The following is a 14,409-nucleotide window of genomic DNA, read 5'->3' on the forward strand; positions in this document are numbered from 1 at the left end:
TTTAAATAATTTCTTTATTTATGAGAGACAGGGCCTTCGGCCACTGTAAATGAACTCCAGATGTGTATGCCACTTAGTGCATCTGGTTTATGTGGGTCCTGGAGAATCATCCTTTGGCTTTGGCAGGCAAATGCCTTAACCGCTCCGCTATCAATTCCAGCCCCCAAAGTTTTTTTTTTTTCCCCCTGGGTTTTTGAGGTTGTGTCTCACTCTAGCTCATGCTGACTAGGAATTCTCTCTGTAGTCTTATGGTGGCCTTGATCTCAGGGCAATCCTCCTCTCTCTGCCTTCTGAGTGCTGGGATTAGAGGCATGCACCACCATACCTGGCCACTTTCATGATTTTTGTTAACCCATTACGTTAAAATATGGTAGCTGACATCATGAGTGGAAGGTTATTTACCATGTACTGGGCAGCTTACCAGTGCTCCAGTCCAATTAGAGAGTGGTTGCTTTCTCCTTTAATACATATACCACAGCTGTACCACTTGGCATATTTGGCCTGGCTCACCAGTCTTGGGCTTGCAGGGTCCACTGTTGTTTTAACACGGTTGCTGTCTTTGCTATGCATGCAGAATAGCTATTGCCAGCTTTCTGACAACTAGTCAACAGGGAGGTGGTTTCTAGCTCAGCTCCAGCTTGATTTCTCAGTGACCTGCAGCCCAAGCATGTGGAATTGGAAGCAATAGGGTTTTATAATCTAGTTTCGGTGGGCAACCAAGAGTCTTGGCAATGGCCTGTATTCTTTTAGGGTCATCAAGATAGGTTCATATTCTTGAAAATGACTAGACCTTAGTTGTTAACACTAGAGCCATGATTGTTTATAGTTTAACGGTGACTAAAGTAGTAAAGATTTAATAGTTGCTATTTGTCCTGGAACTTTTCTTTGTAGTTTTATGCAGGACTGTGTGAACCAATGTATCTGTGTTTTTAAAACTTTAAATCTGGGCTGAAGAGATGGCTTAGTGGTTAAGCACTTGACTGTGAAGCCTAAGGACCCTGGTTTGAGGCTCGGTTGTCCAGGACCCATGTAAAATAAACAACAAAAAAAATTTTTTTTTAAACTTTGAAATCTGCTGGGTGTGGTGGCACATGCCTTAATCCCAGCAGTCAGGAGGTAGAGGTAGGGGGATTTCCATGAGTTCAAGGCTAGCCTTGGGATTGCAGAGTTGGTGCCAGTTCAGCCTGAGTTAGAATGAGACTTTACCTTGAAAAAAACCCACAAAAACTCAAAAAACTCAACTTTAAATCTGAAGTTTATTTTCCTGAGGATTGTTTCATCAAGAATATTTAGCTTATTCTTCTTACTATAAACTTTTTCCTACACTTTGGGATATACCATATATAATATGCATGTGTTGCAAGGGACATTTTAGTCATTGCCACACCAGACATGATAGTGGGCCAATAAATTGTACCAGGAAATCTAGATGTGTAGTTGTCTATACTATTTAGGTTTGTGTAACTGTATGGTGCTTGCATAATGACGAAGTAGCCTTAAGATACCATCTTTCATGATCCATCTCTCATGAAACTTGTGTCAATAAATGATATGGTTATATTTTACTTGGGAGAAGTAAAATTGGATCATGTCACTTTACAGAGTATAGAGAGAGCCAGGTATGGTGGCTTATGGCAGTAATCCCTGCGCTGTTGAGGCTGAAGCAGTAGGGTCACTTAGCAGTCCTGCTGCCTGGGCTGTAGAAGGAGATGCTGTATTACAGTGCCTTCACCACTGAGCCGTCTCTCCAGTCTATGTTTAGTCTTCTACTAAAGGAAACGACTGTGTGATACTATGTATTTGTGTGGCAAAATTATTTTCTTCCTAGATTTATGGATTTCATAAAATAACCTTTAGGTTGTGTGCTCCTCATTCATTCTGAAGTTATAGGTAATATTTAGAAATACTGAGTTTCATCTTTATTGGATATGAATTAAAAGGCAAAAAGTTGAGTGTCACTAGGTCACAAGAGAATTTATTTTTATATATTTGTATTTATATGGGTGTGTGCTACTTCACGGTACCTGTGCTCCACACATATCAAGACAGGGTCTGTGGCTTTATTTACCTGGGTGCTGGGAAATTGAGCCATGGCTGCCTGGCTTTGCAAGAAAGCACCTCTTAACTGCTGAGCCATCTCCCCAGCTCCCAAATAGGAATGTTTTAGGTAAGGGAATATACTTAATGCAGACCAGTCACCAAGTTCTTTGATTACTGTTACACTAAGTTATTGAACTAGATCGAGATCTTTTAGAAGTAATCTTTGTGTGTACATTATCTGTTATTTTAAAATAATCTTAATTTTAGCCAGGCATAATTGTGTGTCCTGTAATCCCAGTTATTATGGAGGATGATGTGGAGGATTGAGAGTTTGAGGGTAGCCTGGCCAATGTACTGAGACTACATCTCAGCAAACAAATATATTTGATTTTTTTTTTTTGGCTTTTCGAGATAGGGTCTCACTCTAGCTCAGACTGACCTGGAATTCACTATGGAGTCTCAGGGTAGCCTTGAACTCATGGTGATCCTCCTACCTCTGCCTCCCAAGTCCTAGGATTAAAGGCATGCGCCATCACACTGGCAAAATATTTGAATTTTTACAAAAAAAGTATATTTTTATTTAAGACAGAGTGAGAGAGAGGAGAGAAAGAGGGAGAGAATGGGCACATCAGGGCCTCTAGCCAATGCAAATGAACTCCAGATGCATCTGGCTTATGTGGAACCTGGAAAATTGAATCTGGGTCCTTAGGCTTCATAGGCAAGTGCTTTATCTGCTAAGCCATCTCTCCAGCCCAAATATTTGAATTCTTGTTGTGTTTTTGAGGTAGGGTCTCACTCTAGTCCAGGCTGACCTGGAATTCACTGTGTTGTCTCAGGGTGGCCTAGAATTCACAGCGATCCTCCTGCCTCTGCCTCCTGAGTGCTTGGATTAAAGGCATGCGCCATCATGCCTGACTCAGACATTTGAATTTTTACATCTAAATACACAATCTGAAGTTCTTTCTGTACTTTTTTTTTTTTTTTGGTAGGGATTTGCTGTAACCCAGGCTGACCTGGAATTCACTATGTAGTCTCAAGGTGGCCTCATACTCAGGCTATCCTCGTACCTCTGACTCCTTAGCCCTGGGATTAAAGACATGCATCATCCATGCCCACCAATTTTTTTTGAACTACATAGTGGCCGGGCATGGTGGTGCATGCCTTTAATCCCAGGGCTAGGGAGTCAGAGGTACGAGGATAGCCTGAGTTCAAGGCCACTCAGACTACATAGTGAATTCCAGGTCAGCCTGAGCTAGAGCAAAACCCTACTTTGTAAAACAAAACAAAAACAATTTTTTAAAAAAGGAGTTGCGGGCTGGAGAGATGGCTTAGCGGTTAAGCGCTTGCCTGTGAAGCCTAAGGACTCCAGTTCGAGGCTCGGTTCCCCAGGTCCCACGTTAGCCAGATGCACAAGGGGTGCACGCGTCTGGAGTTCGTTTGCAGAGGCTGGAAGCCCTGGCGCGCCCATTCTCTCTCTCTCCCTCTATCTCTCTTTCTCTCTGTGTCTGTCGCTCTCAAATAAATAAACAAATAAATAATTTAAAAAAATAAAAAAGAAGTTGCTTATATCAGAGAGAGAGAGAAAGGTAATGGGTACATGAGGGCCACCTGCCACTGCAAACAAACTCCAGATGCACGTGTCACTTTGTATGTTGCTTTACATGAGTTGAACACAAGCCATCAGGCTTTCACCACTGTGCCATTTTTGCGGCTCTGTACCTCTTTTTAAAAATATTTTATTTTTATTTACTTATTTATTTGACATAGATTGAGGGAGAGAGAGAACGGGTGTGCCAGGGCCTCCAGCCACTGCAGCCTTGTGCATCTGGCTAACGGTCCTGGGGAATCAAACCAGAGTCCTTTGGCTTTGCAAGCAAACATCTTAACCACTAAGCCATCCTTCCAGCCCTCTGTACGCTCTTTTTAAGCAGGAGTAAACTAGTGGAAGTTTCTTAAACATGGTTGCTGAAAGAACAGTTAATCAGTTTTCCCAGCTTCCATCTCTGTTGTGATTACCATCTGTATTGTTTAGACATGAGTGCTCTGTCTCTCTTTAGCATTCCTGGGAGATGGTCGGGAAGAAGAAAGGCGTCTCAGGACAGAAGGATGGGGGACAAACGGAATCCAACGATGAAGGCAAAGAAAATCGAGACCGGGACAGAGACTATAGTCGGCGACGTGGTGGGCCACCAAGACGGGGGAGAGGTGCCAGCCGTGGACGAGAGTGTATGCATGGGGCTTTGTCAAAACCAGCTGTGGGTCAGTAATGTCTAGACTTCAGGGACATGTCTGTCAGGGCCCAGGAAACATCATTTTGCTTTACTTGGCCATCATGTATGTATTTGAGACCTTCATATCTTTTGCATGTAGTCTTTTCTAGCAATAGTCACTAGTCTGGCATTATGCTACCATATCTGATTCAGTTCTCTGTTGTGCCTCATTACATACCCTAAGTAACTTTGTTACTCATGTTCTCTTATTTTTGTCTCCCCTATACTCATAACTTTTCTGTATTTGCATGTGTCTTATTGATCCTGACTGTGTGTTTGTATTTCAGTTCGGGGCCAAGAAAACGGATTAGATGGCACTAAGAGTGGTGGACCTTCTGGAAGAGGCATAGAAAGAGGCAGAAGAGGCCGTGGCCGAGGCAGAGGTGACAGTTTGTAGAGAGACACGGATATATTCTTTATTAAAAATTTTTTTTATGGATATATTCTTAAAGTATATATTTATGTGAGAGAAAAGAGAAGGGAAGGGGACAAGTATGTATATGTGCATTCCAGAGCCTCTTGCTTCCGTAGAACTGCTGATGCATGTGTGCTTTTTTTTTCTTGAATATTTTTATTTATTTATGTGGCAGAGAAAGAAAAAGAGGGAGAAAGAGAGAGTGGGCGTGCCATGGCTGTAGCCACTGCAAATGAACTCCAGATGTGTGCATCTGGCTTACGTGGGTCTTGGAGAATCAAACCTTTGGTCCTTTGGCTTTGCAGACAAATGCCTTAACTGCTCAGCCAACCCTCCAGCCCATGTACCTTTTGTTTTGTTTTGTTTTGTTTTTTGAGGTAGGGTCTCACTCTAGCTCAGGCTGACCTGGAATTCACTATGGAGTCTCAGGGTGGCTTTGAACTCATGGCCATCCTCCTACCTCTGCCTCCCGAGTGCTGAGGTTAAAGGCGTGCACCACCATGCCCGGTTTCTATGTACCTTTTGAACCCCAATGGTCAGGCTGTGCAAGCAAATGCACGCCTTTAACCGCTGACCCATTTCCCTAGCCTGAAAGCTGGGTATTACTTGGGAACAGACTTCTCTCTTTCTCTCTCTTTTTTTCCTGGGTTTTCTCCAGGCTGACTGGAATTCAGTATGTAGTCTCAGGGTAGCTTTGAACTCATAGCAATCTTCCTACCTCTGTCTCCTGAGTGCTGGGATTAAAGGTGTGCGCCACCACGCCTGGCCAGACTTCTCTTTAATTATCTAGGAACCTACTTAAAATATAACAACATGAAATATAGTTATACTGATTATTCACTTGACATCCATATATTAGAGGTTGTGGAAGTTGAGGATATGGGAGAAGGTAAATGTCACCTCGATTCTTGCTAATGTACTTACTTGAAGACTCAGCAACTTAAGCAGTAGAACAACAATCTGTTGACCATAATGCTTGTCCTACTGAGTTCTGTTAACTGATGTGCTACATAGTACTAGGAGGAAGAGCATCTGGTCGTATTAGCCACTTGCTATTCTGAAGCTGACTCAGTTGGCAAGGTGGTTTTAACTTCTAAAATGTCTCCGGTTTTTCTTCAGGTGGTTCTGGTAGGCGGGGAGGAAGGTTTTCTGCGCAAGGAATGGGGTAAGTTTCATTGAGCTACTGCCTTTGTTTAAATTTTTGTCTCGCTTCTCTTTTGGAACTGCCAAAGACAACCTTCAGCAAAATGTTACTAGGATGATTTGCAGACTTATGTTTGTTTTATTACCTGAGAGAGGGAAAGAGTCGGACAGAAAGAAAGAGAGTATGGGCATGACAGGGCCTCCTGCCATTGCAAACGAACTTCAGACGTGCCACTTTGGTTGTCTAGCATCATGTGGTTACTGGGGAAATTGAACCCAGGTTTTCAGGCTTTCAGGCTTGGCAAGCCAGCAAGCTCCTTTAACCACTGAGCAATCTCTCCATCCCTCGTTTGTTTTAAATATTTTATTTATTATCTGAGAGAGAGAGAAACAGGCAGAGAGAGGATGGTTGTGTCAGGCCCTCTAGCCACTGCCAGTGAACTCCATGTGCTTGCACCACCCACCCTGTGCATCTGGCTGTATGTGGGTACTGGGAAATTGAATCCAGGTCCTTAGGCTATGTAGATAAATTCCTTAACTATTGGGCCATCCCTCAGACCTTGGGTTTTTTAATATTTTATTTATTTATTTATTACACAGAGAGAATGGGCATGCCAGGGCCTCTGACCACTGCAAATGAACTCTGGACACATGTGCCTCCTTGTGCATCTGGCTTACATGGGTTTTGGGGAATTGAACCTGAGTCCTTTGCCTTTGCAGGCAAGCTCCTTAAATACCTGCTAAGTCATCTCTCCAGCCCTGATGTTTTTTTTTTTTTTTTTTCAAGGTAGGATCTCACTGTAACCCAGGTTGACCTGGAATTTACTATGTAGTCTCAGGATGGCCCTGAATTTACGGCAATCTTATGCCCTCTACCTCCCGAGTGTTGGGATTAAAGGTGTGCACCAACACACCTGGCTCTATTTTTTATTTTATTAATTTTTCTTTTTTTAATTTTAATTTTTTATTTACAACTTCCATAATTGTAAACAATAACCCATGGTAATTCCCTCCCTTCCCCCACTTTCCCCTTTGAAATTCCACTCTCCATCATATCCCCTCCCCGTCTCTCTATTATTTTGATGTCATGATCTTTTCCTCCTATTATGATGGTCTTGTGTAGGTAGTGTCAGGCACTGTGAGGTCATGGATATCCAGGCCATTTTGTGTCTGGAGGAGCACGTTGTAAGGAGTCCTACCCTTCCTTTGGCCCTCACATTCTTTTTGCCACCTCTTCCACGATGGACCCTGAGCCTTGAAAGGTGTGATATAGATATTTCCGTGCTAAGCACTCCCCTGTCACTTCTCAGCACCATGGTGCCTTCTGAGTCATCTCAAGGTCACTGCCATCTGAAAAGAAGCTTCTCTCACCAAAAGTGAGAGTAGCATTAATATATGGGTATATACTTTATTTACTTATTAGAAAGAGAGAGAGAGAATGGACAGGCCAGCATCTCTAGCTGCTGCAAAGGAACTCCGGGTGTATGCACCACCTTGTGCATCTGGGTTACGTGGGTCCTAGGGAATCAAACCAGGATCCTTTGGCTTTGCAGGCAAGTACCTTAACTGCTAAGCCATCTTTTTTTTTGAATGAACTCTACTCAGTGCCTAGGCTCTTGCCTCAGTCTCCCATCTGCTGGGGTTTTAAGCATACATCACCACACTTAACTAATTTTTAGACTATTTAATCAAACTGATATATATTGGGCTTGAGGGATGGTTTAGTGGTTAAGGTGTCTGACTGTAAAGTCAAAGGACCGAGGTTTGATTCCCTAGGACCCACATTAGCCAGATGCACAAGGGGTCATATGCATCTGGAGTTTGTTTGCAGTGGCTGGAGGCTCTGGCGTGCCCATTCATTCTCTGTCTGTCTCTCTCCCTCCCTCTTTCTCTGTCAAATAAATAAAAATAAAAAAAATTTAATAAACCACGTATTTAGAGCCAGGCGTGGTGGCGCACGCCTTTAATCCCAGCACTCGGGAGGCAGAGGTAGGAGGATCGCCGTGAGTTCAAGGCCACCCTGAGACTACAGAGTTAATTCCAGGTCAGCCTGGACCAGAGTGAGACCCTATCTTGAAAAACCAAAAAAACAAAAACAAAACACTTATTTAGGGCTTATTGTTCAGAGGTAAACATTTACCACCTGGATTATTATCCTATGTTTACAGCGTGACATTTGGGGGTAGGCTGATAAAAAGTAGGCAACATAGGAGGGTAAAGAATGGGGTGTAGCCGGGCGTGGTGGCACACGCCTTTAATCCCAGCTTGGGAGGCAGAGGTAGGAGGATCGCCGAGAGTTCGAGGCCACCCTGAGACTACATAGTGAATTCCAGGTCAGCCTGAGCCAGAGTGAGACCCTACCTCGAAAAACCAAAAAAAAAAAAAAAAAAAAAAGAAAAGAAAAGAAAGAATGGGGTGTAACTGGTACCTGCTGGGAAGGAGGTTGTCAGGATTTGGATTGTGATTTGGAGGGGTGTGGTGCTGTTGTGTGTATGATCCCAGCCCTTGGAAGGTAGAGGCATGAGGATTAGGTGAAGGTTACCCTCAACTATATGGCAAGTTGTAGGCTAATGGAATTGTTAATTTTTTTTTTTTTCTTTCAGAACCTTTAACCCAGCAGATTATGCAGAACCAGCCAGTACTGAAGAAAACTATGGCAACAGTAGTGGCAATACATGGAACAACACTGGACACTTTGAACCAGATGATGGGACGAGTGAGTTACTTTTTGTTGTCTTTGGAAATATAAGGGTTTATTTATTTATTTTGGTTTTTTTGAGGTAGGGTCTCACTCTGGCTCAGGCTAACCTGGAATTCACTATGTATTCTCATGGTGACCTCGAATTTATGGCAATCCTCCTATCTCTGCTTCACAACTGCTGGAATTAAAAGTTTGCACCACCATGTCCAGCTTCTTAATTTTTAATTTTCATTTATTTGACAGAGAGAAAGAGGCAGAAAGAGTGAAAGTGACAGAGAGAATAGGTGCCCAGGGCCTCTAACCACTGCAAATGAACTTCATACAGATATGCCATCTGTATGAACTCTCAGTGATCCTCCTACCTCTGCCTCCCAAGTGCTGGGATTAAAGTGTGTATCACCACGCCTGGCTTCAGTATAAGGGTTTCTGTTCTTGTTTTTATGTTTTTCCTTTTAGTTGTGCTGTTGAACCCAGGGCTTTTGTATGCTAAGTAGATGATTCTGCTACTGAAGTATAACTTCTGCCCCAGAACTATCTTTTATATTTTTATTATGTATTTATTTGAGAAAAATAGAGAGAAGAGAAAACGAGTGAGCCAGGGCCTTTAGCCACTGCAAACAAACTCCGTATGTGTGTTCCCCCTTGTGCATCTGTCTTACGTGGGTCCTGGGGAATCGAGCCTGGGTCCTTTGGCTTTGCAGGCAAGTACCTTAATTGTTAAGCCATCTTTCGAGCCTGAAATAACTTTTTGTTTTTTGATTAATTAATTTATTTTAAAATATATTTTATTTATTTATTTGAGAGAGAGAGAGAGAACGGGCGCACCAGGGCCTCTAGTCACTGCAAACGAACTCCAGATGCATGCGCCCCCTTGTGCATCTGTCTTACATGGGTTCTGGAGAATGGAACCTAGGTCCTTTGGCTTTGCAGGCAAAACGCCTTAACTGCTAAGCCATCTCTCCGGCCCTATTTTTTTTTTCTTCCCCCAGATAAGGTTTCACTCTAGTATATGCTGACCTGGAATTCAGTATGTAGTCTCTGAGTGGCCTCCAGCTCACAGTAATCTTCCTACCTCTGGTGTTGGGATTAAAGGTGTGCACCACCACAACCGACCTGAAATAACTTTAAAAAAACAAACAACTTTTTTTTAAAAGAGAGAGAGAAAATGGGCGCTGCAGGGCCTCTATCTACTGCAAATGAACTCCAGACACATGCACCACCTTGTGCATCTGGCTTACGTGGAACCTGGAGAATCAAACCTGGGACCCTTCGGCTTTGCATGCATGTGCCTTAACTACTAAGGCATCTCTCCTTCCCCCTAAAATAACATTTTTAAAGAATGAAGAGGTATTGTTTGAGTGTAGATATTGGAAGAGGCCTGGTGAGATAGCTTAGAGGTTTAAGGATCTTCCTTGCAAATCCTGCCAGCCTGGGTTCAATTCCCTAGCTACTCACATAAAGCTAGTCACTTAATTGCAGTGGCAAAAGACCTTAGTACGTCTATATTCATGTGCCATAAATAGGCTGACCTGGAATTCACTGTGTATTCTCCGGTTGGCCTTAAACTCATGGCAGTCCTCCTCCTGCCTCCTGAGTGCTGGGATTAAATGTGTACACCACCATGCCTGGCATCCCTGGACTTTTATATGTGTGCTGGAGATTGAACTCAAGTCCTTACATTTGCACATCAATCACTCATATCTGCTGAGGCATCTCCTGGCTCCCTCCTCCCCCAAATAGGGTCTCTTTCTAGCCCAGGCTGACTTGGAAATCATTATGTAGTCTCAGGGTGGCCTCGAACTCATGGTGATCCTCCTACCTCTGTCTTCCAAATGCTGGAATTAAAGGCATGCACCACTATGCCTGGCCATCTTCTGTTTTTTATTTTTGTGGGGTTTTTTTTGAGATAGGGTCCCGTGTGTCCCAGTCTGGCCTTACTGTTGCTCTGTAGTTGAGAATGACCTTGAGTTACTGATCCTCCTATTGCCACCTCTGTAGTGCTGCCATCATAGGTATGGGCCACATTGTTCTTGAATTGGGCATTACTTATTATTTCCTGATGGCAAAGTTGAGGTTGAAATAGTGATTATGAATTTGCTAGTATTTGAATTCAGAATTATTTGATTATAAAAAGGTTATGTTCTTTCCATAATACTTCTGGTTACTCTTAGCTCCAAGTCAGTTTTCTAGCATTTATGTTAGTGTAACTCTGGCTTTTGAAAAGATCCCAGAATCCCTTATGAAGCTACTGCTAGTGAAGATGAGCAGATGCAGAACTCATGTCTATGCTGCTGATTTGTTTTCTGGTACCAGGACAGTAATATCATTTTTCCACTGCACTTTTTGAGAAATCTTATTGTCTGAGAAATAAGGGAATTTCTAGACTGTCTAGCTTTTGGTTGCACAGCCTTCTTGGTGTGGTAGAATGTTATATCATTTGAGTATAGCTGCTTTCTGGCTAGCAAACTCTGGTGTCTTCCAGTAGGTATAGTATCAATGCTTCAGGATACATTGGGTTTATGTCATGCACCAAGGTATGTTTTGAGGTAGAAGATTAACGCCTGTGTTTCACTGAGAGAAGATCAGCCTCTGATCTAGAGCGCCTGCTTCTTTCCTCTTCTGGGGCAGAGGGTGATGCTCGGGATTGAATCCAGGGACTTGTACATGCTCAGAAAGAGTTTCTACCACCCCAGCTCCTAGTACTTCTTTATTATTGTGAAATCCAACCCTTATTCTGGCCAGCACACGTGAGTCTTTTCTTCTGAAGCTTTTGCACAACTTAGCCATTCAAATTTGACTTTGTTTCCTTTTTTTTTCTTAAGCACAGTCTACCCTAGAACCTAGAATTGGCTCTGTAGGTGTAGATAACTTTGAACTTCCTACAGTAGCTAGAATTTTTATTTTATTTTATTTTATTTTTATTTATGAGAGAGAGAGGTGAGTAGATAAGAGAATGGGTGCCTGTAGCCACTGCAAACAAACTCTAGACACATTTATCACCTTGTGTATCTGGCTTAAGTGGGTACTGAGGAATTGAACCTGCGTCCTTATGAATCCCAGGCAAGAGTCTTACCTGTTAAGCCATATCCCCAACCCCCAGTATCCAATTTTATCCCCTTCAAATAAAGGGGGGAGGGGCCAAGAAGCACTTAAGTGGCATCTTTTTAAAAAAAATTCATTTATTTGAGAGTGACAGAGAGAGAGAGAGAATGGGTGTGCCAGGGCTTCCAGCCACTGCAAACTCCAGATGTGTGCGCCCCCTTGTGCATCTGGCTAACGTGGGTCCTGGGGAATTGAGCCTTGAACTGGGGTCCTTAGGCTTCACAGGCAAGTGCTTAACCACTGAGCCATCTCTCTAGCCCAGGTGGCATCTTATTAGAGTCCAGGGATATCAGCTTTGCACAGCAACTGAGGGCAACTTAACATAACTCTTCTTTAAAAAACTTTTTTTTGGCCTGGGCATGGTGGCGCATGCCTTTATCCCAGCACTCGGGAGGCAGAGGTAGGAGGATCACCATGAGTTTGAGGCCAGCCTGAGACTACATAGTGAAATCCAGGTCAGTCTGAGCTAGAGTGAGACTCTACCTCAAAAAAAAAGTTTTTTTGTTTATTTTTATTTGTCTATTTGAGAGCAACAGACAGAAAGAGGCAGATGCAGAGAGAGAATGGGCGCTCCAGGGCTTCCAGCCACTGTAAACGAACTCCAGATGTGTGTGCCCCTTTGTGTGCATGTGGCTAATGTTGGTCCTGGAGAATTTGAGCCTCGAACCGGGGTCCTTAGGCTTCACAGGCAAGCGTTTATTAACTACTATGCCATGTTTCCAGCCCTTGACATAACTCTTCATGGGGGTGGTGGCCAGATCTTCCTACCTGCCCAGCCTCCCTTGTGATGCAGCACCCCACCATTAGGGACCCATTGGTTATGATCAGAGTTAGAAACTTGGCCTAATGTTGCTATGTTCATATCGAGCACCTGTATCTGCCTCTTGGAGGGCATCTAGATAGTGGGTGTTCCATACGCTTTCCACAGCAGCACACTACATGTTCGGGTTCGTCTGCCAGGCTCACTTTCCACGGTATTGATGAGGGTCCATGTGGGCAGAGCCCCAAGAGTGTGTGCATCCCCTTCCTGAGCAGTGAATGCCATTCTGCCTGTATGGTTCGAATTTAGGATTATGTTCCTTGCCTTCCATGTTTTCTGTGCTAATGATCCAGCATTCCCTGTTTTCCTGCTACCAGAGCTATGTCTGCTGACCTACAGGGATCATAGCGGACTACCACAACCTTCTTGAAGGGTTCAGGCTTGGTGTCTGGCTCCTTCCGGAAAGTCAGTCATTCAATAACACTGTTAAAAGCCCCCGCCGTTGCCATGCACTAGGATCCAGCCTGGGTGGCAGGGAGAAGGCTCAGGACTGGGCCAGTAACGACTGGGGTTGTCAGGCTCAGTGGGCCAGGCCACAGAAGGCCATGGAGATGGTCGAATCCGCTGGATTCAGCACTCCTGTACCTTTACCCAGGCTGCCTGGCGCTCTCGAGTAGCTAGAATTTTAAGTGTGGATGACACCTCTCATCCCACAGTGAGTTACATGTCAACCTCAGCTTGAGTGAGAACTTCTTTTAAAAAACAGAACAAAACAAAAATCAGTGATCCTTATCTCTTGAGTCTTTTAGAGTGGCTTTGAAGTATCCAGGTTTTTTTGTTTTGTTTTGTTTTTTAGAGGTAGGGTTTTGCTCTAGCCCAGGTGGCCGAGAATTCACTATGTAATCTCAGGGTGGCTTTGAACTCATGGTGATCCTCTTAACCTCCGCCTCCTGAGTGCTGAGATTAAAGATATGTGCCACCACGCCCAGCTTCTCTCATAGACATATATTTATTTTTTTGTTTTTATTTATTTATTTGAGAGCAACAGAGAGAGAAAGAGGCAGATAGAATGGGCACACCAGGGCCTCCAGCCACAAACAAGAACTCCAAACGCTTGCGCCCCCGTGTGCATTGGCTAATGTGGGTCCTGGGGAATCCAGCCTCGAACTGCAGTTCTTAAGCTTCATAGGCAAGCGCTTAACTGCTAAGCCGTCTGTCTTTCCAGCCTGTATTTTTTTTTTTTATATTGCAAGTGAGTGGAGATTTATTTACAAGATTCCGTCTTGTTAGATTTCCCCCATGATTTGAGTATGACATATTGTTTTGTTTTTAGAAGTAAAGTTTTACACAGTAAAGGTTAGCCTGGCTAACCTGGAATTCACTATGAAGTCTCGGGGTGGACTCAAACTCCCATCCCATCAATCTCCTACTTCTGCCTCCCAGTTGTTGGGATTAAAGGTGTGTGCCACCTTGCCAGGCTAAATGTTCTGCTTTATCTTAATATGTTGTACAGGTGTTAAAACTTTTTCCATTCAATTCCTATTAGCTTTGTAGAGGCAGTAGTGGCTGGACATTAGACTTTATAATCTTTGGAAGAAAAGGTGGTGGAAAATATGGTATTCACTTTTTTTTTTTTTGTTTTGGGGTTTTCAAGGTAGGGTTAAGCTCTACCCTAAGCTGTCCTGGAATTCTCTATGTAGTCTCAGGGTGACCTCGAACTCACTATGATCCTGGTACCTCTGCCTCTTGAGTGCTGGGATTAAAGGCGTGTGTCACCACCACGCATGATTTAGGTATTCATTTTCAGTTGGAAATAAAAAATAAGCTGTTTGGAATTTCAGACTTAACTTTCGCTTCAATTGGAATCACATTTCTATTGCCATACCTTCTTCGTGCATGATTTCTTTTATATTTTCATAATAGTACATTTTAAATTTCCTTTTTAGTTTAAAAGTAAATTCAGCCTATCTTTAAAATA

At 43.3% G+C, this 14,409-nt stretch overlaps 1 protein-coding gene and 1 pseudogene across 28 annotated transcripts in view; one reads left to right on the forward strand and one right to left on the reverse strand.

Annotated features, from left to right (window-relative positions):
- The window catches only part of Ubap2l (ubiquitin associated protein 2 like), a 72,027-nt gene that overhangs the window by 11,515 nt on the left and 46,103 nt on the right, over nucleotides 1-14,409 (forward strand). For 17 of the 28 annotated variants that reach the window (XM_045138530.1, XM_045138541.1, XM_045138548.1 and 14 more), the window contains exons 5-8: nucleotides 4,098-4,299; nucleotides 4,598-4,693; nucleotides 5,845-5,890; nucleotides 8,472-8,584. In XM_045138530.1, coding sequence (XP_044994465.1) covers nucleotides 4,098-4,299; nucleotides 4,598-4,693; nucleotides 5,845-5,890; nucleotides 8,472-8,584 — 457 coding nt within the window. The remainder of the gene's footprint in view (nucleotides 1-4,097; nucleotides 4,300-4,597; nucleotides 4,694-5,844; nucleotides 5,891-8,471; nucleotides 8,585-14,409) is intronic. The other 11 variants (XM_045138550.1, XM_045138551.1, XM_045138532.1 and 8 more) reach the window with 2 other exon arrangements.
- LOC123456062 lies at nucleotides 11,961-14,329 on the reverse strand (annotated as a pseudogene).

This window comes from Jaculus jaculus, chromosome 19 (genome assembly GCF_020740685.1).
Source record: "Jaculus jaculus isolate mJacJac1 chromosome 19, mJacJac1.mat.Y.cur, whole genome shotgun sequence".
NCBI classification, from domain to species: Eukaryota; Metazoa; Chordata; class Mammalia; order Rodentia; family Dipodidae; genus Jaculus; species Jaculus jaculus.